Here is a 26743-nt window from a genome sequence, read left to right as displayed (position 1 = left end):
TAATCATAAGCCGTCAACTGTGTTCATCAAACCTACCACTTTACCGTACCTCCTGAAATCACAACACAAATCTCCCAGTACAGACTATCATTCAACCAGATCAAATATGCGTTCTCACACCAGCAGAAACAGAGTAAAAGTGAACGGTCTAATGATTAAAACAGAAGAATAAAAATACCAGTACCTGGAAAACTCTCTTGCAGTTGCCATGGAATTCCATGCTCAGTCCAATGTTGCTAGTTTTACTGGAACTTGAGAACTCACTCAACAGTGCAGTCAGAATAGAGCACGCCAGAGTTTGCTGTAAGTGTTTGACAACAAACAACCGTGAGGCATTATTTCTCCACTGCTGTGTTTCAGTGCAGTATGTGTTCAAACACAATAAACATTTCCATCTTTAGATATTCCACTGTGTCTTCAGATCTTATACCTACCAGCCAGAAAATCAGACAGGACAAGATTAACTAACTCTCCTTTTCAAGGGGTCTCGAAATTGTTAACAGCGTCTCCTCAACTCCAGTCACACAAGCCCGTGAGACTTGAACTCAAGACACACTCCTCCTCAAGCACAGGGTATAAATGACACTTTGAGATGATCAATATTTAACGTATTATTTCATTTAGTTCACACGACAATCCACATCCCCATTTTACACTTGAAAGAAGTGAGACCCACAGGGCACGTAATGAAGGCCAGCTGAGATTTGAACCCAGGTCTGTCTGACTCCATGTTCTGATGTCCGTAAGATGTATTTCCAAACAGTGAAAAGTGAAACAGATTTTATAGTCCCCAAAAGAGTAACCAGCTAGTACTCCAAAGGTTTTTAAACTGAAAATGAAGACTTTCGTTCCCAATGGCTCTATCCAACAGGCTCCTGATATTAATCCAATGCTTCTGTTCATAGACTATTTAGACTCAAGGTGCCACAGACAGAGAGGAAGCAAGTTACGCTGGCAAGTTTCCAGGGGCTGGACAGAAATATGCACACTACCTCGGAACAAGCGAGATTAAAGTCAGGACGGCACTATTCATGCAGGCCTGCCCAACAGCTGAGCTGGGGCCTGCCGCCCACCAACTGCAGCGTCTCTGCTCAGAAATGCCTCTGATGTCAGCACCTTGACCCTGCAGACGCTCATCTTGGCAAATCTCAGCAAATACACATAAAATTGAATTCCTAGAGATTAGCATGAGTGGGCATTTGTTGACAGCGAAGCGTGGATGCACAGGTGACTAATAAGCTACTTGTCTGTTGCTGTGTATGGCTAAAAGTTCCCTCTAAAGATGTAAAAGACAAATAATTAAATCCTACTTACCTCTTAATTTTGACTAAGAAAAGTATAACGTATACTTAATATTTATGGATGGCACACTAGCCCAGAGATTAAAGCAGTTTCTCAGAACTTTCCACACCAGGAAGCCCTACCGGTACAGAAAAGATGCAACACCCCCTCGGCGCCCAGTGGGGTGAACAGGCCTGGCTGCTTCAGCAGTGACACGAGCCCTCTCACCACAGCTAGATTAGCCTCTCACACACACACACACACACACACACACACACACAGTGTGCAGCTGCACCTCAAAACATACATTTGCTTTAATGTTAAAACATCCCCTTCTATCCCATCTCATCCCAGACCCAGGCCCCCGCACAGAACAGTTCACCGCACGCTCACCCCACCTGACTGCCGAAAGGTCCTGGACACGCGGCAAGGACAATCCCCTCCATTTTTTTTTTTTTTGTAATTAACAAAATCGCTTTCTTTTAAAATGGTGATCAATAATTGAAGTGCCAGCAATGAAAAGTTCATAGATATACTGAAGTAACACTGGCCTCAACCCTGAACGTAGTTTTTAAATACAGCAAGGCTTTGGTGGGGAAAGTAGTATTAAACTCAAATGAATGAAATTCAACAGGAAAAGTTAATTCACAAGGATGGATTCTGAAAATTTTTCCACATATGTTTTGTTTTTTCCCTATCCTTTCTAAAGACTTCAGAGAATAAAACATTATGAACAGACACCTAAATGTTTGAGAAAGTGTGTCTTACTTAAAAAGAGAATTAATTTTGGAATGTTAGATGAGATAATCTATCGAAAACAGAGTTCATCCCACAACTGACATGAAAGCAGGTAATAAAAACAACCCGGGGGAGGCACAGCTCAGGGGCTGAGCACCTGCTTGGCACTCAAGAGGCCCTGGGTTCGATTCCCAGCACCTCCATCCAATCAGTAAATGAACCTAATAACCTCCCCCCCAAAATAAAATTTTTAAATGATAATAAAACAACAAAAACCAGATGTACTCATTAAACACAAACTTATCATTCTTCCAAATAAATTATCTATAACAGTTCTACGCAAGTAATTTGCAACTTGCCCCAAACTGTTTTTCAGTACCAAACTATATGGCACCACAAAATGGCATATTTTTAAACTATGACCATATTTAAATTTTTAGTAACACAATTCTACTTAATGGCTGAAACAACATGTGCACACAACAAAGCTCTACTTTCAGGTGAGATAAACGCTGGCCAAGTTTCATGCCCGTGTCTGCGGTCAGTGAGCAAAGGAAAGGCTCAGGAACAATGAAAGGGGAGGCCTGTCCCGCAGTGACCAGGCCCAGAAAAAGGAAGGGCTCTCAGAAGCAAAGGCCTCCCCTAGCTACAACTCCATCACAGACAAGGAGCCCTTGGGGGACAGGACTGCTTCTGAGGTGGAGTAGTTAACGACATCCCGCCACGCGGCGAACTTCCGCGCTAGTGATGCAAAGGAAAGCACGTCTTGGTACGCAGTAAGAGCAGGGCACGCTCTTGTCCTGGACTTAGCTTACCGAACATGAGAATATTTTGTTTTTAAGTAACTTTTTCTTCCTACAAAAATTACCATCCAAAGGTTAAGTTATTACTAAACTTTTGTTTACAGCTTTGCAATTTTTAAACGCAATTATACAATATTTATTATAATACTGTTACTATCAACCCAACGTATTTCGTATTATACTTTTCCTCACACTTACGAAATAAAAAGACAAGCTTTCAAAGACAAATGTATTCTCACCAAATTTACCACTCAAAGACTTAAGAAATACAGAAAAATAAAGTGTGCAGCATGGTTACAGGTATGGCCACACATCAGATATCCTGGCTTAACCTCTCCTAAAATGACCAGCTTTTAAAGAACAAAAATTCAGTAAGATATTGCCATCACTAAAATATACCCAGTTTAATGGCTCCTCCATATGGAATCCCTGTAAGGACTTGAGATGAGCTTCGTAAACATCGCTCACACTACACACCACGGCTCCGAGGCACCAACTGGACAGAGCTCCCCGGAGGGTGATGAGTATTAAGCACTGGCTGTACATTAAGAGAGGAGAGCCCTAGGCCAAGCGACAGAGCACCTCTCGAGGAATGACAAGCACTTGGTGTGTCCAAGACTCATCACCCCGTCTGTTCACTCCTTTTCAGCACCAACTACCCATCACACTCACTGAAGAGCAGGGGCCGTGGGGTGAGGGAGTCCCAGGGAGAAAAGGGGAAGCTCGCTCCCAGGACAGAAAACCAGAGGGCAGGGGAGAGGCATCAGTGAGCTTCTGTCGTCCTTACAGCTGGGGAAGGCTCCTGCCTGCCGCCTCGGGCTCCAGGTCCACTGGCCACCCCAGTGCACCGTCGCCCCGCTCCCCCATCTCAGCACCTCTGCCTCGGGCACGGACAGGGCTCGGTTTTATTTCTGTGCTACGGACGGGGCTGCAACACTCCAGAGGGGCAGCGAAAAGAGTGGCGGTAAACTCTCTGGAGTGTGACTCTCCCTGAAACCAGGCCGCAGCTGACCGACCGACTCGTGAGCAGGACACTCTAAGACTATCCTGTGCACCAGGATTCGACATTAGTACAAACCTGAGACTTCTAAGAGCAGTGCCTCATGTATCCAAGATCATAAAGAATTAGGTTAATATCTGTTCATTTTCCAAGCGCAGCCAGCAAACACTTTTAATGAAACTTATTTCACATAAAATTGTCTAAAAGACGTGTTTCTAAGGCAATGACTAGACAAAGTGGTAACAGAGAGGGTATGTGGAAGCTACATAAACTCCCAGGGCCCCGGTCTCGCCCTGTGAGGCAGCCGGGCTCTGCGGCCTCCGAGGCCTCCATCTGCCCACGGCCCTCCCCGGCCATCCTGTCTGCCTGCCACGCGCTGCGGGTGGCCATCTGACCAGCACTAACAAACAGTCCTAAACTGACAACTTACATTTTCAGTAAGTCAGAAAACAAATAGTAATATTTATTAAAACTACATGCCAAACAAGTTCTAACAGAAGCACCCTGCACTACCCTTTCTGTGGTCCAGTACCAGACTCCGACCGTTCAGATAAAGGAGTCAGGAAACCTGGGCTCTGAGAGGCCACGATTGACCACTTCAAGTCCCTGAGGGCAAACCACTTCATCTGTCTGGGCCTGGGGTTTCTCATCTCTGCACTGCAGAACTCACGTGTGCCCTAAAGCACGCACACCAGGCAGTGCGGTCGGAGCCCGGGCGAGCGCAGCAGAGGCTCTGATGAGCCATTGTCAGAAAAGTACCCTGTGCTGGCTTCTCCAGGACCACTTCTGGATTGCTACCTACATTCCACCAAGATGAGCTCTCAATGGAAAAAACAAAGCCAAAACTGAAGCCGCAGGAGAGCAACGGAGGCGGCACTCAGCACCGCGGCCTGGACTGCGGGTCAGCAACCCGAGGGACGGGTGTGAGATGCGTCCCTGCTGTTTCAGCTGCTGACGAATCTCAAGGAGAAAATGTCAGCATGTAAAACAAGTGGAAGAACTTCAGGGAGGTCTCGAGGCCGCGAAGGAGGCTAAGGTTCCTTTCACTCAAATACTGAAACTTCCCAAGTCAACTCACTGGCTAACCTTAAGTAACTGCAGCCTCGCACCAAAAGCCTCAGAGCCACACCAGTTTCCAGGAAAAGACACGAGCTTCCTGACAGTGAAGCGACACCGCCCCGAGGCTCTCCAGCTCACTGTCAGGAGAACAAGACGCCCAAACACTAACCCCAGCTGACGAAGTACAACGCTCTTGCTCTGAGAGGACTGTGTCCTGTAACAGCCTGGCTCTTGCCCCAGGGGCCTGACTGCCAAGAATAAACTTCATGAAAGGCCGTCGCACACAAAGCGGCCTCCCAGCTGCCCCTCAGAGCAAACCTCAATGAGACCTGTGACGAGAGAGGTTAAGCTGCCACCACGTCCAGGGCGGCACTGCTGCGGCCGCGGGAATTTCTCACCCACTTCTCTCCAGCACCGCAGAGAGGAGGAAAGGAGGCCTAACGCTGAATTAAACAGCTCTAAGAGAGGCTTAACTGATGCCTACCGCTTTCAAAGGAAACAGATTACGAATTCAGCCTAAGCATTAACTGAAATAAGAACTTCAGCCACCTTCCTTAGGAAGCGAGGTCTCCGTATCTATCCGTCCCCAAGAGCAGAGAGCAGGTCTGACTGCTGCAAACTGAGGGGAAGCGAGCAAGGAGGAGGACAGCCCGGGCTCAGGCAGGACACAGCCCAGAACCGAGTCACTGGACAAGAGTCACCCCAAGAGCCCAGCGCTGTCTAAAAGCACAGTCTCCTCAGGAAGCAGCTCCAACTGCTGGTAATCTGTTTTCTTAAAGCGTTTTCAGGGAAGTTACTGCGTGCACAGTTTTCGCTCACAGGTCATGCATAAACACTTCCTTCTGACTCTCAATTCTCGAGCTGCTTGAAAGAGACAATGGGTCTCTGAAGACAGGGGGTGGGACCACGAGGGAGACCAGCACTCGCTGGGCGCCTACTAGGCGCCGGAGGCTGCCTCTCCTCTCCCAGGCATGGATATTAGCATGTTTCCTCCACCTACTAGTAAACCAACACCTAGAGAAGTCGAGCACAGTCTGTTCAAGGCAGGTAGGTAGTAAACCTGAGCCAAAATCACAATCAGCGCTGTATGATGTTACACTGTCCCTAAACTTACTTAAATGAGCACAGGGGACGCAGGGACCACCAAAGCCTGCACTGGGAAAGCAGGAGGGCGGGCAGAGTGCATGCAGTTTCTGGTCAACCAGCCTGATGGCTGCATCAATCCACAAGTGTGGGGGGAATAATTCATGAGAGAAAACCATAGTCAATTATCTCTTCACTTCAAATCTCTCTTAAAATCACCTTTATAAAAAAAGCTTCTAGCCAACATTCTATCAATGTTCTGATTTTAATCATTCTACTTTCTTACCCAACTTTTAAACCTGCCTCACTGCTACTCACGTCTCTGAGGATAAGAAACTCTTCAGTAAATTCCTGAACCACTCCCACAAATTCTAACAGTCTGGGAGGAAGACAGAGAGGAAGATACACTAAAACGTCTTCCTGGTCCCTCACTTTCCAGACCTGCTGACTGAGTGGGTCTCCAGGCTGCAGGACGAGGACGACAGGGCCCTCGGGGGCGCGGTGAACTTGCCGCGTAAACGCAGGAATACTTTCTGAGTTCAGTGTTTCCAGTGTGGCCACCAAGACAAATCCATCCAGCAATCTTGAGACTAAATTCCACCTCCCACTACCGACTTACTAGTGCAGAAGTTTGTAACCCTGTTAAGTAGAAATTTAACTTAAAAAAATTCTCCCTGCCTTGGAATATTTCATGAGGATATTAAATTCATCCTCTGCTCTCCAAGTGTACGCGCTGTGAGCAGGGCAAAACCTCTGTAACTAACAGCTGCATCTGTTCCAGTCGCTCTCGGAACATCAGTCACTCCACTGGCTCAAAAAAGCCAACTGCCAATTGCCCTGGGCCTGCTTTCTGCAGTGGGTCGAGTTGCCCACGGGAGACAGTCTTCAGGGTGCTCGCCCCCGAGGGTGGGGCTCGGACCCCTTGCCCTCAGCGTCCCGCCACCGAGAAGCCACCCGTGCGAGACGAGAGGAGGGCAACACCAACATCCCGGCCAACACGCCCCCCCAAACTAGCAGCCATGAACGCACAGACCCCAGAGCTCCTGGCTAAGACCCTGGTTAAGTTGAATCCTGGCCACGTCGCAGTGAGCTGGATGCCCTTTATTGCAGGTCATCAAACGAAGCAACACGTCCTTAAGCAGAACCTGCGATGTGAAGGGAACCTGACTCAGAGCAATGGGGGCCAGGGCACTATTTTCAAGCAGCAGCGTCAGTTCGAAACCTTCCTCTGCTCGCTCTGGCGAGCCCCAGCTCCCCTCATTTTCCCGCAGCCCCCAGGCTGCGCACGCGGCCGTCAGTGAGTCAGCCAAGGCTCACAAACCCTGCAACACACAGCACTCACACGGCAGGGCAGACAGCCCCAGGGCCCAGCATCTCAGAGCCAAGCTCCCGTAAGACACCGGCGGCTGTGGCTGCGGGGGAAGCGCTCTGCGCGCAGGTGATGAACACCAACCATTTTCACCCCAAAACTTTTAAATGGCGTCTTATCTGGGGACTCTTTTCAACAGAGCTCCTCACTACATGAAACAAAGCCAAAATAACTCAGAAAATGTAACGTGGGGAGGGTGTAGCTCAAGTGGTAGAGCTCATGCCTAGCATGCACCAGGTCCTGGGTTCAATCCCCAGCACCTCCTCCAAAGATAAGTAAGCAAACCAAATCCCCCCAAAAAAAAATTTTTAAAAGAGAAAAAAAAATGTAATGATTCAAACACGCACATTTGTGAAGTTGTCAGTTTTATATAAACAACTAAATTTTACAAAACTATGGTTAAGTGAAAGGGACAAACTCCAGCCTTGAGACTAGAAATGCACCGGAACTGCCCTGTCCAGTGCGGCCGCCAGGAGCCGCCTGCGGCTATCTGGACTGAAATAAAATGCAATTACAATCAAACAAAGAAAAAGTCAGTTCCTCAGTCACACCAGCCACATTTCAAATCTCAAAAGCAGCATGTGGCCAGTGTAGTGACCACACGCTGGAGAGTAAGGACGTGGAACATCTGGATCAACACAGAAAGTCCTAGTGGACGGCACTCCTCTCAGAGGAACTCTGCCACAGGAGTGGCACAGGACACAAAAGCCACAGCGTCCAAAATCAAAATAAATTCTGTGTCTTGTTTGTGTGGGGTTCACTAGTACACATAACTGCCACAACTCACAGAAGTGTACATTCCAAATGGATGCAGTAATGCATGTAAATTATTCCTCAATAAAGTTGATAAGGAAAAAAACAGACACATGACCACTGGCAAAGTCCAAAGGGAAGGCAGCCAGCACTCGGTATGCACAGGGTCAGTGCCAGCCAGAGCGGAGGCTCATGTGCGTGGGTGAGGGGTGCGGGGGGAGACCTGAGCCCCTGCAGGAGGAAGGCGGCAGCGCATGCAGCCCTCCTAAAATGCACCGCTACATCCCAACCTCAAACTGCCAAGTAAACTGCACAGATTTCCAGGATCACCCCACTCACTGAAGGGCCACTTGAGAGAAAACTCATAAAGAGCTGTAAGATGCACAGCCTCACACAGGTATCTTTTAAACGAGCAAAGAAAAACTGGGAAAGGGAAAAAACTACCCAAAGTGTTTAAAGATACAATACCTGAGCATCAGAACAGCCAGGTACTGCCAACCCTAATTCTACATGAGTTAAACTATCACCCAGCTGATAGAAGTCAACAGTTCTGGGGGGGAGGGTGCAGCTCAGTGGCAGAGCACATGCTTATTAGCACGCACAGGGCCCTGGGTTCAACCCCCAGTCCCTCCAGCAAAAATAATAATAATAATAATTAAATAAATAAACCTAATTTAACCCCCTCAAAAGAACAAAAAAGTCAACAGTTCTAACCAAGAATCACAGCTGGTCGCTGACACCAACCCCAGGCCCTCCTGCTTCTGACAGAGTGGCCACTACCAGCCCCGCTCCGGACAGACTAGTTCTCACAAGGCAGACAGCAGCCCGCACGAGGAAAGCCAATCAGGCCCCCAGAAGACCCGGGCCAGAGCGAGAGCCCCCGCCCGATCACTGCAACATTCAGCCACTCCCACGTCGGGCATCACTCTCCACTCTACTCAAGTAGGTCCATTACCACCAGGAGCTGCCACAGGTTTATTGAAAACGGAGGGGAGTGTCCAACAGAAGGGAAATGGTTAAGAACATTGTGGCATATTAGTTAGGACATTTTACACCATGAAATATGATCATGAAAACTACATGAGGTTTGTGAACTTACGGTGATGAACACTGGTAACATGGGAAAACAGAACCAAAGGGAACAGCAGAGTACACTCTACAGTATGTATACGTATAAACAAGGACTGGAAGAAACACAAACAAGCGGAAACGGCTTGGTTTCTCAGGCTGTGCATTTTTCTTTCACGTAGACACCCAATGCTGTAACGGCATTTGTGTAACACAGTAAAACTTTAAACATTGACAAAGGTAGCACACTTACCACAGTGGGGCTGCCACTGCTTATCAACTGGCTGACTTCATGAAAAATGCTTTTGCAGTCAATTGATTTATCTAACGATCCTCGTTTTACAATTACTGCTACTGCTAATAGAATCTGTTCCCGAACATACTTTTGGAGGCTGTAAAACACAAAAATCATTGTGAAAACTTTTACATAAATCCAATATAAGAAAACTCCCAAATTTCTCACTGTGCCTGAAACTATAAGAACACGGCTTACACCTAAGGGTGGTATGCCTACCAGCTATGCCCTGACTCCAAAGCCAGAAGACCTGGGTTCGAATCCACACTCCATTATTTACTGGCTATGTGACCCTAGGCAAGACAGAGCCTCAGTTTCCTCATCTGTGAAATGGGGATAACAGTAACAGGGTTGTCACAAGAATTAAATATTCTTAAAAGCCCACCCAGTGCACACTAAGTACCATGTAAGTGTTAGCTGCCTCAGGCAATGTTCAGTAGCTGTAAGTCAGTTCACTGAGAGCCAGAGTAAGATGCTACCAATTAAGACATAAATTCTGACCCAACATCCATCTTCAACCAGTAGTATAATCTTAAATCTGTTCTCTTTAACATGAAAAGGCAGCACGCTAGCTTAAGATACAAAATTATGGAAACAAATTCTTAAAAACTTGTAAATTTTCGTATGTCAACTCCGTTCCTCAGCATGGCGGCAGAAGCAAGTCTCAAAGGGAGGAGTTCTGCAAAGCCCTTTAGACCACAACGGCTTTCCACAAGGGGTCCTCAAAGCAAGGCTCAGAAAACACCGCCCTGAACTTTTTAATGCAGCCTCTAAACTGCCACAAAGATGCGACAACCATGTACCCTTGGGATAAAACCGGAATTCCTCAACCTGGCTTATGAGCAGTGGACCCAGCCCAGCCTTCCGGGACACTGCCAGGCCACCAGCTCTCCCACCCAACTTCTAGCAGTGCTTGCTTTTACTCTGAAGAGTGTCCCCATCTGGACATAAACGATATGGCCACCCGCCTCTAAAGCCCCTCACGGCCAGGCACCTGCTCCCCTCGCACCGCAGTCTGCGTCCACGCAAAACTGCACCATCACAGTTCCTTCAGTTCCGAGGCCGATGGCCTCCAGGCCCGAGTGGCTGTGTGCTTGGCCAGGACTGTGCCACCCCCGCAGAGATGCTCCTGTGACAGCCCCTCTGCATGCAGCCGGCGGTCACAGGAGGGCTCCCATCACCACGGGTGTCCCGCTGTCCCTGCCAGACCGACTGGCTGCCATACTAAGCTCGTCCACGGTCACAGGCACTTACCAGACACTCACACACATGGACAAACGTGTCACGCTCTGTCACGAATGAAGAAAAATGGGAGGCAGAGCTCAGTGGTACAGCGTGTGCTCACTGGGCACAAGGTCCTGGGTTCGACCCCCAGCACCTCCACTGAAAAAAATAAGTCAATAAATAAACCTAACACCCCTCCCCCCAAAAAAAGAATGAAAGAAAAAAATACTCTTTCAAAACACAGACGTGAAGGATTCACTCTGCAAGTGAATGCAGAGGCCCCACACTGGGCAGGGACGCAGCCGGCCAACCGGAGTCTGTGGCCCTGGGGGACGCAGCGGCACCCAGAGCCCCGACCAGGCTCTGCGTCTCTCCACTGGCGGGAGCTACAAATTATCAGGAAAGCCTAACATTTATTGAGTGCTTGTGACCTGCAAGTCTCTATATAAACTAACTCACAAAGACACATTTAATCTCCACAACCTTCTTACTTAAGTACTATCACTGCCTCTCATTAACAGCCAGGAAATGGGTGCGCAGGTCAGGCAACCAGCCCGCGGTCGCGGGGCCAGAGCGGCAGAGGGGCGCTCCTGCACTCCACGCACTGCACTCCTGCCCCGCACTGCGCTCCACGCAAACGTCATCACGCTGTGGGGGGAAACAGAAAAGAAAAAAACACCACGCGTTTAATGGGAAGGACACGGCACCACGGACATGGGACCCACAGCACACTTCCCGCCGTACCCGCCTGCCTAGGCGGCCGGACGTTTCAACCCTGCTCCAACCCATTCTGTGGGATGTTCTACAAGGTGAAGACATCTGTGTCACGAAAGACCAAAAAAGGCAGAATGATTCTAGATGAAGAGACACAACAATTAAATACAACGTGTAATCTCTGGTTAAATCCTGGATCAAAAAAATAACCTATAAAGGAGTTGAAAAGGATATAAATAACCTTATTCGGACAACTGGGGAAATCACAACGCGAGATCAGAATTGTATCACACAATATGAACATAGCAATTTCATCAAGACTCTTGAGATCACCTCTTAGGAGGGGCCTGCTGAAGCACCACTGCCCCTGCAGCTCCCTGTCAGCTGGCTGGGGAAGTGCTGGCACAGACGAGAGGGACCAAACGTGACAGGACACTAACTGAGCCTCTGCCGGGGAAGGGCGTGCAGGCTCACAGTTCTGCTCTTTCAAAATAAGAGGTTAGGAGGAAATATGTAAGTGAACTATTTCAATGGGGAACCCTACAATCAACTCAAAACTATTACGGTGAGATCACTGTGGCTAACAGAAGCGCCCACATGCACGCACACCACCATCACCTGTCACGCACGTACGTCCAAGCCCTCGGCTCTGGGCGAAGTGCCCGTGGGGCTGGGCTGTGACACCGGAGCAGCCCCAGGGCAGGTTAGCACCACACCCAAGGGCTCATTAGACAAATTAAAACTCAGATAAAGAAGGAAAACCAGCATGAAGAGGAGGAAGGTTTGAAACGGGAGCAAGTTTTCCTTATCCTGGTAGAAATGGAAGGAGAAAAGCCCCTCCCCGACACACGTACGCCCACTCACCCACGGAGCACGTCAGCCACTGAACCCGGCGCTGTCACCCTTGGCTCTGTCTCTTGTGCACCTTTCCACAAGTAAAGCACTTACCACCACTTTGCCACACGCAAGCCTTGCCAATAGGTACTGTTAAGTATCATGGACCCGGAGGCTGATAGTGAAGGCAGCAGGGACAAAGGCTCAACAGTGTGCTCTGGCTTATTTTAAAAATTTTATGCATGTTTATCACCATCATTCGTCATTCCTAATTACCAGCATTTCTGACCCTGCAACTTTTAACTGAACTTGAAAATAATTATCTACCCCAAAAGTATTCAACTGCACACACACGATGTACATTGCCTCTTCCTAAAAAAAGCTTTGGCATTTAGGGGACTTTAAAAAAAAAAAGATACACAGTAAGTGAATTTCTCCCACAAGTTGTATGGCTAACAGTTTTCCTCATTGGTTTATGAATCATACAAGCAATGAAAGCACACAATCTTGTAAAATGTTTAAACAATACAATGTGTATAACGTAAGAAAACTCACTCTCACCCCATTCCTAAGCCTGATCCCCTCCCCAAAGGAAACTGTCAAAGAATCTGGTGCTTTCTCTTCTACAGCCGTTTCAGTGAGCATGTGCAGGCACACATCTGTGTGACTCGTGGTCTGTTACTGCGCCCGATCTCCCCTCGCCTGTCTGGGGTGCTCACCTATGTCTTACAGCACTCACCAAGAACAAAAAGCAGCACAAGTAAGTATAAAGGATTTTAGACTGAGTCAAAGATCAACTTATATTTATATTTTCTTTTTCTTTTCTTTTCCATTTAAGTAGTCAGTTTACAACGTTGTGTCAACTTTTACTTACAACCAAAATCTTCAGAATAGGACAGCCTTTTCAAAGGAATAAAATCCAGTGTCAGAAACGTAAATAAAAAGTATTATTTCACCAAAACAGCCTACAATCAGGTTGTATGACTTTACAAAATATGAGCCCCACATAGGGCCTAACCGTGTGCATCAATCATTGAAAAGCACAGAAAACCTCTGGGAAAGGGTAGGCCCAGCCAAGTACCCCCCCCCGCCCCGGCCCCGCACCTACTTGGGCCTCTGGAGGACGTAGGTCAGCAGGAAGGTGCGCAGGGACTCGACGCTGCCTTTCTCCAGGAGGATCCACTCCCGCACAACTGCCTCCATTATGGCTGTGGCCGCTTGGAACAGGACATAGTCCACCTTGCTTGTCTCTGGGGAGAAAACGAGACGCTCTCCTTACCAGCAGCTCATCCTGCCCTCAACGCTCTGCGGTTATTAATTTTAAAGAGAACTTTCAGACAAGGAAGGAGATGGTTACCTGGTCCTTTTTTATCCAGTGACCTTGCTCTAGCACCACAAAGAGGTTAGTTCCTCTCAGAAGACACCTCAGGCAGGTGGCAGCTAATCACCGATCACAATTTCACAAACTTTCCTCACCTCTCTTCAACTGTTACTTCCAAAGCATGAAGAACTAAAAAATAACACAGCTTTAAAAAAATAAAATAAAAATAGAAAGCAATCAGAAGATTTCCCGAGAGATTCTCACCCTGTGCAGAACAGAACTGTGTCTGCAAAGTGTCCACTAAACCAGGCTGCAGGCGTGACCGTCCGGGACGAACGGTGCCGCTGGGGCGCCTGCTTCAGTGGCTGCGCTTCCGCAGGGCGGCCCGCCTCCAACAGCACGTTCAGAAACAAACACAGTCATGTGCAGGGGCTTCTCCTCAAAATGTTACCAAAAAAACCCCAAAAAACAAAAAACAAAAAACAAAAACACCACCAAAAGTCACAGTTACACAGGGTGAGAAGTTCTTGTGAATTTTCTGATTGCAATACTGATCAAACCGAGCAAAGCCCCAAAGCTACACTTAGAAAAAGCCAGCTCTGACTAGCAAGTTACAGCATCTGAACTAGAAACTGAGTCAGAAAGGGAAAGAAATAGAAAATTAACATAGCAAAGAATCGTTTTACATTAATTTTCTATTTTTTTCTTTTATTTACCAATACCACTAAAATCAGTTTCCAAACAGCATAATAAAAAGGGAGAGACAGGCAAAATGAAGTCAAGGAACAGCGGAAATTTCCTGAAGCTCTAGAACACAACCACCATGTGAAACCCACAGGAAAGTCCAATTCAACTCCAGGGTATTCGCCAAGCTCGCTAGACAGGAGAAGCCGTGAGAAATACCTCCAGGCCCAGAACAGCACCTTCAAGAACATGTCAGAAGAGCATGAATATACAGTCAGGCACAGCACTCTCTCTCCCTTCCAAGCTCAGATCTTCTAAAAATCTTACAAGTGATCTTGACGCAACTGGCTATAAAAATGTGCAAGAAAAGGTGCGCCCCACACAAGCTCCAACCACATTGACGACCACATAGGAATTTTCAACATGTCAAAACTAGTAAGAGGAACCAATTTGAACCTTCATTTTTTCTTAAGTCTGATTAGTCCATGCTACTGTAACATGAATTCTGAACTCAAAAAAACTTAGAAACCTTAAAACACAGTGAATAAAGCAATAGATTCTAAAAATCTAAATCAATTATAAAAAGGAGAAAAAATAAGTGTTTTCTTCAAAGAGGACTTGAAACAGAAACCAGCTATATCTATTTAGCTCACTTACGGAGAAATCTTACTGCTTCATAAAGGAAATTCAAATAATCTCTTATTATAAACCTCTTCTTGAAAGAAAATGATAGTGTTTGCCTACCTTCATCTTCTACTACAATAGTCAACATTTTAAGGACTTGAAATGCTTAACCATGGATTTTAACAAGGAATCAAAATCTCAGGGACTCACAGAAGTTTAGAAATGCAACTCCAAAGATGACCTAATTGGACGCCTGTGTTTTACCGCTGAAGAAACAGATGCACCAAGAGACTGAGCGGAAACTGACGGCGGCAGGCTGGGCCACATCCTCCAGGTGACACGAACCCACCTTCGGTGCAGGTGCCAGTGAAGATGGCACCCGCAAACACTACTGCTTCTTGTGAGAATGAAACGTGCTTCTGTCTAATTCCTCGGCGCATATCCCAGTCTTTTTTTTTCTGCTCCCTCTTTTTTCCCCTGTGGGAGTCAGTAGGGGGACAATTACAGAAGCTAAGTGACACTGAGAAGTTTTCAAGAGACATCTGCTCCTTAGATACCTGTGGTATCAAATGAAGATCACTAAATTACTGCTCCCGTAAAAAGCTGTGAATCTTCCTAACCTAATAAACTATACTTCCTCATAAAAACTACTGCTGGCCTTCCTAACCTGCACTCACACGGAACAGAACTGTGCAACTGCGCGCAGGGCTCAGGGGCCCTCCCGCCGGCCACCGGGATCCCACACGTGCGGGAGCCTTACTCCTGCTCTCTGCTGTGTAGACGCTCAAAGTGGCAAGGTCTTCGTGAATAGCTCACAGTTCACCTAGAATTTCTAATACTTTTAGGGATGATTTTCCACTGACTAGGACAGTGTCTAGATGACAAATTAGCCCAGGCCACTTTAGCAGGAAGCCTTCACTTCCTACCACAGAAACCTTAACAATAACCATGTAAACAAAATTCACTTGTATCCTGTCAGTCATCTGAAACCAGACAGAGCCATAAAGACCAAGGTTCAAGGGAAGTGAGTGACCAGAGGAGGAGCACCACGCTCTGAGGTCCAGCGACCACACACCCGCGTCCAGCCTCAGGACCCTGTCCACACAGGGGCCACGTGAGCTGCACAGTGAGGCGTACGCACGCCAGCAGTCAGGGGTCTCAGGCCGATTCTGTTTTGTCTTGGTTACTTCTGAGATAAGAAACAAAAGAAATCCTCTTCTCCCTGAGAGAAGGGCAAGAGAAAGCTGCAAAGTTAGCTCCAGAAGTGCTGGAACAACACCTCGAGGTCTGGGGGCATTTCTTAACAAGAGCAGAACTCGCTGGTTTTTTTAAGAAACATGTGACCCTACACAATACCAGTAAATGCCTAAGTGCCAAAGGCTTCCACGGTGACGACGTCTCAAAGTGCCCTCCGACAAAACGCACAAGCACGCGACACATGCGCACACACACATGCACACACACAGAGAAGAGCAAAGACACTGAGACTGGAATGAAAACCAAAGGCTAAGAAGAGAAAGAAATGAGGAAAAATGAGAAACATAACAAAACTTAAGTTAGAAGTTAGAAGAATTTTAAGAGGCCAGCAAAGGGAAGCATCCAAGAGAAAGTCTCCTCTTTCCTCAGATCCATTCCCCAGACACTCTCTAAACAGCCCAGAACCCCGAAACAAGAGTGTGAAAATTCTGAATTGCGATCAACTGCCACGTGCATGAGAAGTCTTCTTAGAGGAATTAACCCTTCTGTGCTGGTGGCAACTGAGTAAGGAGTGCAAAGATTTCCTGTGAAGTTTAGATGTAAACATTAACGTAACAAGGGCTTTGCAGTATTTAACGATTATGCTTGTAACACGTGCACTCGACCGTTTAAATAGTTCACGTCTCAAAACCCAAACTGCTTTCAATAGCGAGGCTAAAACTAGCAATACCGGTCTTTAGAAATTTTTATCAGGGAGCCAAAAGTATTACAAAGCAAGCTCAAATCATAACAAAGCAACAGTTCTTCATAAAATATACATACTCTTGAAAGGAGAGAGTGGGATAAACAAAAACACTCTGATAACATACTTATCACTTAGACAAGGACTCCCCGACTAGGACAGAAGTACAACTGAATCACGGCTGGAATCGGAGGCGATGCTGGTGGCCCTGGGAGTGCAGTTATGGCACCTGCCCCGAAAGCCAGACTCGGACCATCGGAGGTTCCTACGACCACTAATGCTGAAAAGCTTCAAGGCAGTAAGGATGAAAAGTAAGGCTCCCTGAAATTCTCTGTACTGATGTTTAGTAATTTAACACTGAGTTAAGTATTCTCCATGCATAAGATAACACATTTTCTTAGAGCCAGAACCAAATTCAACCAAGTATAAAAACTGACTTAAAAAAAAAATTCAAAACTGCCTCATTTAGAATTCAAGGTGGTTATTGAAACTGTTTCTCTGACGGGAAGATCGAACTCCTGGATGAGACAGAGCCGCCTTCCACGCCGCCACTCGCTCTGCGCATTTTTTAGGCACGCTGGATTTTTAAAAGGCCACTTGGAATGGGGAGACGGGGTCACGGTGTTGACTTTACTATTCACAAAGTGCCCTCCCACATCACTACATTTGCACCTCGCAGCATCTCAGGGTAGTCAAGTCCACTTAAGAAAAATGGTATCGTTACCCTCCATCACCGATGAACAAAAGGCTCAGAGTGGCCCCCCAAGCTGATGCAGGCAGCAGCAGCCCTGGTGCCCCAAGCCCAGGTCCCTGCACCCTCCCCTCCCCTCCGCCTCCCAGCCTTGCCACAAGCCCTCAGGTGTGAGGCGTCCTGGACACGGAACTGAACTGCAGGCTTCTTGATCTGGAGACCAGAGCACTGGCGGCTAACGGCGTTCCTCAAAGCACAGGAACAAAAGGCCGGACATTTCCACTCTAACACTCAGTGACCAGTTCTGTACTCGTGGGTAACTCAGCCTTCCTTTCGGAGCCTTCGATATGGGTTATAAAAAATGGCTCCAGTTAAGAAAAACAGCCGACAATAATAAAGTTATAAAATAACAATAACCAAGGAAATCTCTCTATTAATTAAAAAAATGTAAGAGAAAGTGCCATCTTTGGACAAGTTACAACTTTTGTGATTATTTTTAAAGGAAAGAGATCATTTCTGTACTTGTGTCAGATGTAAGGGACTCACAAAGCATTTTCTACGAGAGTGAAAATCAGTGCTTCATTTCAGGACGTGAAGTGAGTAATCTACACAGAAGTAAGACTCGCTAAGCGGGCTGAGTGCAAACCATACGGTTAAAAATTTTTTTGAAAAAACAACTAAAAGAAACTCTAGAAACCTCCAAAAATACGCCTAACTTTAAAACACTGGGATACATTACAGCACATTTTCTACACGTGATGTCACACATGGGAACAAATTTTAGGAAATCAGATGCTTCCCTACCGCTAACAGCCTTCATGCTACGCCAGTAATAAATTACTGCACACTATTAACGGGCGAAAAATCCAAAGTGAAAACAAAGATTTCTGTCTGGCTTTATGGAGTATCTTAAAGCCACTTCAGAAGAATGACTGTTAATGGAAATTACTTACAAGGAATTTAAAATATCTAACATTCAAGATAGAAACACTAGACATTGTTAAAGTAAACACTTACCCAAAATGTGCTTGCAAACTGCAAAGGGTGACTTTGACTTCCTGAAGGACAGGAAGATGTGCTCAGCGTGCTGGCGCTGCTCTGAGTTGACCATGGACGGCGGGGCCTGGAGTCGGAACACAGCACAGGCATGAGTCAGTGAGGGACCTGGGCAGCAGCCCTTCACACGGCAGGAGGAAGCACCAGCACTCCGGGCCGTGGGGAGGCCAAGTGCCTGCTTAACTGTTCTATAAGCTACAGTACAAAACTTCATCATAAATACTTAAAGTAGAGTTTCAGGGAAAAGGAAGGCATTCCTGGCAAGGTCTGGGTCAGAATCCTTTTAAGTTGCCTACATTTTAGGAAGATAGACACTCATCTGACATTTCTTAGGGGGTGGGTGTAGCTCAGTGGTAGAGTGCCTGCCTAGCTCGCACAGGTCCTGGGTTCAGTCCCCAGTGCCTCCACGTTAAGTCAGTAAGTAAATAAATAAATAAACCTAATACTTCCCCCCCAAAAACCTAACATTTCTTGTAATTTTAAAAAACCATAGCCAACTTATTGCCTTTTATTCCAAAATATACCACTCCATCTAAATTGACCAAGTTCAAATAATTTCTCAATTCTTCAGCACGGGTGAAACTGAATCCAAAGTTAGTAAAAATTTATTTTTAAAAGCAATTTAAAGGAGTCTACCTTAAAGATAGAGATGATATCAAATAAATCTACCTCAAGTTTTCTAAAAACATTATACCAGAAAAATTAGGAACAGTGAAGTCTGTAAGTTATAGAACTCTTTTCTGAATAACAAATTAATCAGCCAGAAAAGCCAGCTTTCTCTTAGAAACATCTTCTAAAGTCTGCCCAGGTTTTTACATTCCATTTTGTTCCAATGCTTTTTCTTCCAAAGATGACGCTCTTCTGAATCAGATCCACCCAAAACACGCATTCTCGTTCTATGGGCGGGTTATCTCTGATCCTATTGGGACCCATCTGACGAGAAGAGACTGCCTGTAGAGCTTACAGATCAAAATACCAGGTTTCTCAACTTGGGCGGGACGCTGGGGGTGGACGGCAATGGAGTAAAGCCCTGTCACTGTAACCAGTACGGAGTGGGGCAGTCATTTCACCTGCATGCAAAGAATCTGGAGGATGAAAGACATTTTACAACCAAGTACATGGGACCAATATTCATTATAAATTGTGTCAATTTTGCAGCCACCTGCATGCAAAGAATCTGGAAGATGAAAAACATTTTACAACCAAGTACATGAGACCAATATTCATTATAAATTATGTCAATTTGGCAGCACTAGTCACTCTATTTTCAGTTAAAATAATTTTAAAATAAAAAGTACATCTAAGAGAAACTAACTTCGATTCTCCGGCCTAAAGGAATTCTTATAATCAGCCAAAGTCAGTTCAGACTACTATTCCTAATGATACAGCACCCTCTACAGCTCTATAAATAAAAATGCAAACATTTCCACTAAAGAACTGCATTACACAGATATGCAACAAGGACATACGGTGCAGCCCTGGGGAGTGTACCTGCTACCTTGTAACAACTACCCTGGAGGCTACAGTCCGCAAAAAATACAGCTGCAACTAAGATAACATTCTAAATCAACTATATTTCAATTAAAAAAAGAACAGTGTTAAATGCTTTAATACTTTAAAAAAGGCCTTATTAATAAAATCCCGTGAACCACTAATTATGCTAAATATAAATATTTGTGTTCTTCCATTTGCAAATTCTTCTTTCCCACCATTTTCCCCAGTTCAACAAGTTGAGTCTGCATTTTGACAAGGCATTTCCTCATTAATGTCTGCTGACCATGCCCTGAACACGTGGCATATTAACCACTGCCACAACGGGTTACACTCTGATGACTACATCACATGTCAACTGTGGGCTGCCCACCCAGGGAACTTCTGAATCATACATGTTTCTTCTCACCTCCCTTGAGAAGCACTACACACGCATAATTTTGCAAATATATATGTTGGTTATTCTACAAACGAAAACAGTTCCCAAAGTGAATGATTTCTGGACACTCTGATACCTACACACTTAATAGGGTATATATAGGCTTGAATATAATTTTAATATAATAAAAAAGACATTCATTTAAAAAATACCATATTTCATAAATAATGAAGTATAATCTAAAAGTTAGTTTATATTAACCACCTGGCTGAACATTATCATACAAACAATAAAATCATCAAGTCAATATGTTAAATGGGAATATGGTATTCACTTTAGTTTCCCAAACTAAAACCTTAAATTCTTTCTTCTTGAAAATGACTTCACAATGGTTTCAAGTAGCAAGTTATCAAAAAGTCCTGAGAAACTTTTTTTGTTAAGAAAACAGATTCCCAGCCCCCAAAGATTTAACAGGTTGGGAGTCAAAACCAAAATAAAAATGTATTTTTCCCAAGAGGTCCCCAGGGAGCACTGACAGAAAGAGTCCCCCACAAGTTGGACTCCCTCCTCTTCAGAATCGGGACTCACCCTTCAAAACCGCTTCCCTCCCTCCTCGGCCTTCCCTGAGCTGACCACGGCGCCCCCGCCCCGCCTGCAGCCCGTCCAGAGCACTGCAAGTCCGCGCTCACCGCTTCCCGTCCCCCCGTTTCTGCAGCTCAGAGGCTTTCTCTCCCTGCTCCCCAGGTGCCTGGGGCCTGGCGCACACACCAGGCAGAGGCAGCAGCAGGAACCGCCACTCACCGTGCACGCGATGGCTCGGCAATGCTCGCAGCAGGCAGGCAGCAGGCAGGGTGTGATCTCACTGACCCCGACAACAAGCCTCTGAGGGGGATGCGAGTACCACCCGACTCACGACACAGGAGTGGGGAGGAGCTGCTCACTGCCAAGCAGGCAGCACAGGCGGAAACTGACCTCGGGCCTCAAGTCTCCACCAGGGTCTCCCCTGAAGCGAAGGTGTGGGGTAGAAAGGGGGCACGTCTGCCCACAGAGTCCTCCTCTGGGACCCAACACAGACGTCGGGATGCGTATAAAGTGTGTGATCCCCCCTCCCTGTGTCACTTCAGAGGCGGGGCACAGGCCGGGGCAGCAGCAGGGGCGGCCCAGAGGGCCGGGCCCCGACGGCGGGAAAGGGAAGGCAAGACCGGGAAGGCCGAGCTGTGAAGGGGCCGCGCTAGCACAGGCGGAAAGCTCCCGAAGCCCAACCTGAAGGGAAAACGGTTCATGAGCAAGAGAACAAGTCAAGCTCCCCAGTGACCTCAGAAGCACACAGCGAAGCAACGAGCTGCTGCGGCTGGCTGACCAGTCAGACAAAAAGGCAGCACAGACACAAGGACGCAGGGAGTCTCAGCTACTCTGGGAAGCTGCAAGCCAGCGACAGTCTAGAAGGAGACACTCATGGGAAATTCAGAGTCATCTAGAAAAAGTTCATGCTCCTGAACAGGGGTATGCACAAGTCACTGCAGCATTTAGTCACAGAGAACGGCTCCCCCCACACACACACAGAAGGCACACAAGAATGTCCCTAAAGGATTATAGTAACAGAAAAAAAAGTAGCAACTCAAATTTCCACCCATAGGGAATACCCTGCAGATGGCTTCTGCAGCAGTTAAAGACTGAACTCGAGCTGTTGTGTACCAAGGCGAATAAACTGAAAATTATTCTGCAGGAAAGAAGCAAATGACAGGACATAATACCATATATCATTTATGTAAAAATGTTAAACTCAGTAGTATGCGCACTATGTTATCTACCTTTGTGTGCAAAGTGTAAAAACACAGAAAGGCAGGATAAACAACTCTAAAAGTGTGGCTGTCTTTGTGGACGAAGAAGGGACACAGGGGCCAGAACGGCATCTGTGCGCTCCTTAAAGATCACAAGTAAAACGGCCACGTTAACGCTGCTAACCCAGGGCTCGGTCCGCGGCGTGATCTGCTTCATTCTAAGTTCTTTGCCACCTATTTTAAATACTGCATTTTTTAAAATGAGCGGCCTTCCAACCCTGATGGTACCGCTGACTAGATACCTTGAACAATTCTTCTGCTAAAACCAAATATAAATAGTGAATAAAAGACTTTTTAAAAAACATAATGCACTGCTGAGCACACAGGAAAGTAAGGAGTCCTCAGAAGCTACAACAGGAAGCGAAAGCAGGATCGAGAGATGGAAATACGTGCACGTGAACTCACCCTGGGGACGAGGGCTGCCCCAAGTGACCCTGGGTGTCGTCTGGGCAGCCGCTGGACAGCGGCCCACAGTAGAGAAGACAGGAGGCGGAGCCAGGCCCTCCTGAGATGCGGCCTAACAGCACATCCCATGTGAAGCTGGGTCCCCAGTATAAGGGTAAACTATTCAAAATAAAATAAGGCAGGCAGGGAGGGAAGGGAAAGAGGGAGAAACCTGCCAGTCCGGACCCTGAGGGCAGGTGAAAGAGAGGATTTATTTTGGACACTGATAATCGCGAGCAGGCCTGCAAACGGGCTTCTCACTCAATTCTACAGGACCCGTGGGGTCCGAACACTTTAACCCAACAGTGGAAAGGAGTCCTGTGCTGCTCAAGCACCAGGCACTAGCGTAACACCTGATTCCAGACTTCACTTTCCCAGAAACACTTCCAAGAGCCAATATCCAAAAACTTCTAAGCATATGAGGAAACAAGCCACCATAAATTCACAGAACAGATCAAAGAATCAGCCCAGCAGCACTCACAGATATTGCAAATGCCAGAAATGTAGTATAAAATGTTTAAAAGGAAAACTAAAAACATATAAAGCAGACTTCATAAAAAATAAAAACCTTTGTACATCAAATGGCACTATCAGCAGAGTCACAGACAACTCACAGGGCACGCGTTACAAACCCTCCGTCTGCTGAGGGATTAACACCCAGAGTCTACAAAGAGCGCTTACAACAGCAACAAGAAAGGGGCCCAATCTAAACATGGCAAAGGACTGAATACACACTCCTCCAAAGAACACACACAAAGGCCAGCAAGCACACGACAGATTCTCAAAATATTAATCATTTGGGAAAATCAAATCTAAAGTGAGATAGCACTTCACCCTCAGGAGAACAGTTAACACACACAAAGAAAAAAACAGAAAATGACTGCTGCTGGCAAGCACGCGGAGAAACTGGAACCCTTGTCCACTGCTGGTGGGGATGCAAAATGGTGCAGACTTAAAAGCAAAAAACAAAACAAAAAACCGCAGCCATGGAGAACAGCGAGGCAGTTTCTCAAAAAGCTAAACATACAAGACAGTGCTCCAGCTTGGGAGAGGTACTCAAAGAACAGACAGCAGGACACAGAGGGTGAAACCCATGCTCAGAGCAGCATCATTCACAAAAGCCAAAAGGTGGAAACAACCAAGAGTCCACCGATGGATGAATGGATAAACAAAACATAATATATCCATACAATGGGATATATTCAGCCTTAAAAAGGAATGAAACTCTGGTACAAGCTACAACATGAATGAATCCTGAAAACATTATGCTCAGTGAAACAAGCACGACAAAAGAAGACAAATACTGTATGATGCATCCACTTACGAGGTAAATTCACAGAAAACAGTTAAAGCCACAGAAAAAGAAAGCAGAACAGGGGTACCAGGGTGTGGGGGGTGGGGAGCTACTGTTTAATGGCTACAGAGTTTCAGTTTGGAACAATGGAAAATGGCTGCACAACAATGTGGAAGTACTCAAAATAGTAACATTTTATTATTTTACTACAATTTTTAAAAAATGTAAGCAGGACGACAACACAACAGCACTTTCAGGAGCAACGTAAGACAAAGCGAAACGTGTCGTGTTCCAGTGCTGGTCACAGGAGGACGCACCACTGTCCAAGCTCATCAAAATGGACACACAAGACTTGTGAATTTTACTGTATGTTAATATGCCTCAATAAAAACACGTTAAAAACTCACTGACCAGAGTAAAAGGCAGACTAGATACACTGAGAAGAAAGCTGAAGACAGCTGGGAGCTACTGAGCGTGTGGAAAGACACCCGCGAAGAGTCTTGGAGGAGAAAGGGCAGGCCCCTTGTCCGCACTCCTCGGAGCCCCAGGAGCCTGGCCCGCAGAGCCTGGTCCTCCGGCTCCTCAGCCCCTCCCGGCCCCCGGACCTCCGCTCTCCCCCAGAAGCCACAGCTCCGGGAAGGCCGCTCTCCAGCAGCTGCAGCTCTCAGACCCTCCACTCTCCCCCTTCAGCCCCCAAAAGGCTTCACAACCATCCCTGTGCTTCCCTTACACTCTCCCCTCCCTGACAGCCCCCAGTCCACCCCCTTCAAGGGCCGCCTGAGCTCTCCCCTGCAGATCCCGACCCAGACAGCACGGAGTAAGAACGGCAAAGACAGAGTCCAGAACATAATGGCACAAGAACATGCAGCACTAAAACTCAAAATCAGAAAAGCCCAATGAGTTCCAAACACAGTAAGAAAGGAAAAAACTCATATACTGGTGTCACAGGGAAACTGAAGAATTCAAAAATCAAAGGAGAACTTAAAAGCAGCCAAAGAAAAAGACAGTTTACCTTCAAAGGAATAACAGATGGAAACTGATTTCTTAAAGCAAGTCATGCAAATAGAACCTGAGCGACCCACCCCTACGACACTCTCCTCGAGGAAATTCTGTAAGGATATACTTTAAGAAGAAAAGTGACCCCATATGGAAAGTCTTGAATGCAAAGGTCTATGGAGCAAAGAAATTAACCACGTGAATAAATCTAAACAAATGCGAATTGTGTTTAAAATGATTAATTTGTGAAATTTAGAAAAGATCGTTAAAACCTGGACAGCAATAGCATATAAATCAGGAGAGAAATATTTTTAAGTTCTGGTACTGTCCTGGCTGAGACAGAATATACAGGTTAATTTTAGGTTAAATTGAGCCTTCATGTTAAAATGTCTACCGTGGTCAATAAGAGAATATATTAAAAAAATTAAGAACATACATCATGACATCTGAACCGTGGAATGAGAAACCAAAGATTATCAAACCCCAGAGAAGGCAAAAAGAAGCACGTACACACAAAATAAGGACAGAAACAAACCATAATCATCAGTGGTCACAAAAGTGAATAAACTAAACTCTCTAGATGAAAAACTGAGATCGTCAGGCCGGATAAAAAAGGCAATCCAACTTCATGCACACAAAAACACGGGCACAGAAAGACTGCGAGTAAGAGATGGGAAAAGGCATAGCAAGCAAACTCCAACCAAAAGGAAGTGATGCAGGAGCTACGGCGGTGACGTCACCAGGGCAAACAGATGAAGGGCAAAATGTTACTGCAGAGAAGCGGGTCATCTAACAATCATAAAGGGGTCAACTGAAATGGTATGGAAATAATACACAGAAAGCAACAAACGACAGGACAGCCAGCAAGTCCACAAACACACCTCTCCTGGGAACCGCCAATTTACAGAGACAGACAGACTTAACAAGCTTAATCCAACGCGCATAAATAATTTCACCTTAACTGGATTTCACACATTTTTTTCCTATATCCTTTAGCTATTTTATCTTATTTTACTTTTTTTTAATTGAAGTATAGTCAGTTTACAATGTGTCAACTTCTGGTATACAGCACAATACTTCCGTCAGACACGAATATACATATATTCGTCTTCATATTCTTTTTCATTGTAAGCTACTAAAAGATATCGAATATAGTTCCCTGTGCTATACAGTATAAACTTGCTTATTTATTTTATATATACCAGTCAGTATCTGCAAATCTCGAACTCCCAATTTATCCCTTCCCACCCCCTTCCCCGCTGGTAACCATAAGTTTGTCTTCTACATTCTTTTTAAACACACTGAACATTCTTTTTAAACACACTGAACAACTGACAACGCACCGGGCCATAAAGCCCTTCCAAACAAATGCTAAGTAATGCACACAACACATTTGCTGAGCACAAAGCAGTTCAGTTAGAGCCTGATTTAACAACATAAAACCTAGAAAAATTTAAGGATAAAAGAAGAAATCATACTGGAATATATCTGAAATTAATCAAAAACCTGCGGTATACAAACAGGGCATGAGAGGGAAATGCATGCCTTAAAGGCTTACATGGAAAATTCAAAAGGTTAAAACAAACCAACTAAACAACCAACCTAAGAGCTTAGAAAAACAGCAGAACCTACCCAAGGAAAACAGACTGAAGGAAATAATAAAGAGCAGAAAATGATGCACCAGAAATTACATATACAAGAGATAAACAAAAAAGCCAGAAGCTGCCTCTCTTGAAATGACAACCAAAGTGGTAAAACTTCG

The 26743-nt window shown here is 45.9% G+C and overlaps 1 protein-coding gene across 6 annotated transcripts in view; it reads right to left on the bottom strand.

Moving 5' to 3' along the window:
• XPO4 (exportin 4) overlaps positions 1–26743 on the bottom strand; it is a 102481-nt gene that overhangs the window by 56905 nt on the left and 18833 nt on the right. For 4 of the 6 annotated variants that reach the window (XM_032496461.1, XM_032496459.1, XM_032496464.1 and 1 more), the window contains exons 2-5: positions 18498–18603; positions 13330–13471; positions 9408–9546; positions 185–301 (exon numbers count right to left, since the gene is read on the bottom strand). In XM_032496461.1, the coding sequence (XP_032352352.1) occupies positions 185–301; positions 9408–9546; positions 13330–13471; positions 18498–18591 (492 nt within the window). In that variant the 5' untranslated portion in view covers positions 18592–18603. Of the gene's footprint in view, positions 1–184; positions 302–9407; positions 9547–13329; positions 13472–13578; positions 13732–18497; positions 18604–26743 lie in introns of those variants that run through there. The other 2 variants (XM_032496462.1, XM_032496465.1) reach the window with 2 other exon arrangements.

The sequence above is a fragment of the Camelus ferus genome, chromosome 14, assembly GCF_009834535.1.
Source record: "Camelus ferus isolate YT-003-E chromosome 14, BCGSAC_Cfer_1.0, whole genome shotgun sequence".
NCBI lineage: Eukaryota > Metazoa > Chordata > Mammalia > Artiodactyla > Camelidae > Camelus > Camelus ferus.
This window is presented reverse-complemented; position numbering and strand designations above follow the sequence as displayed.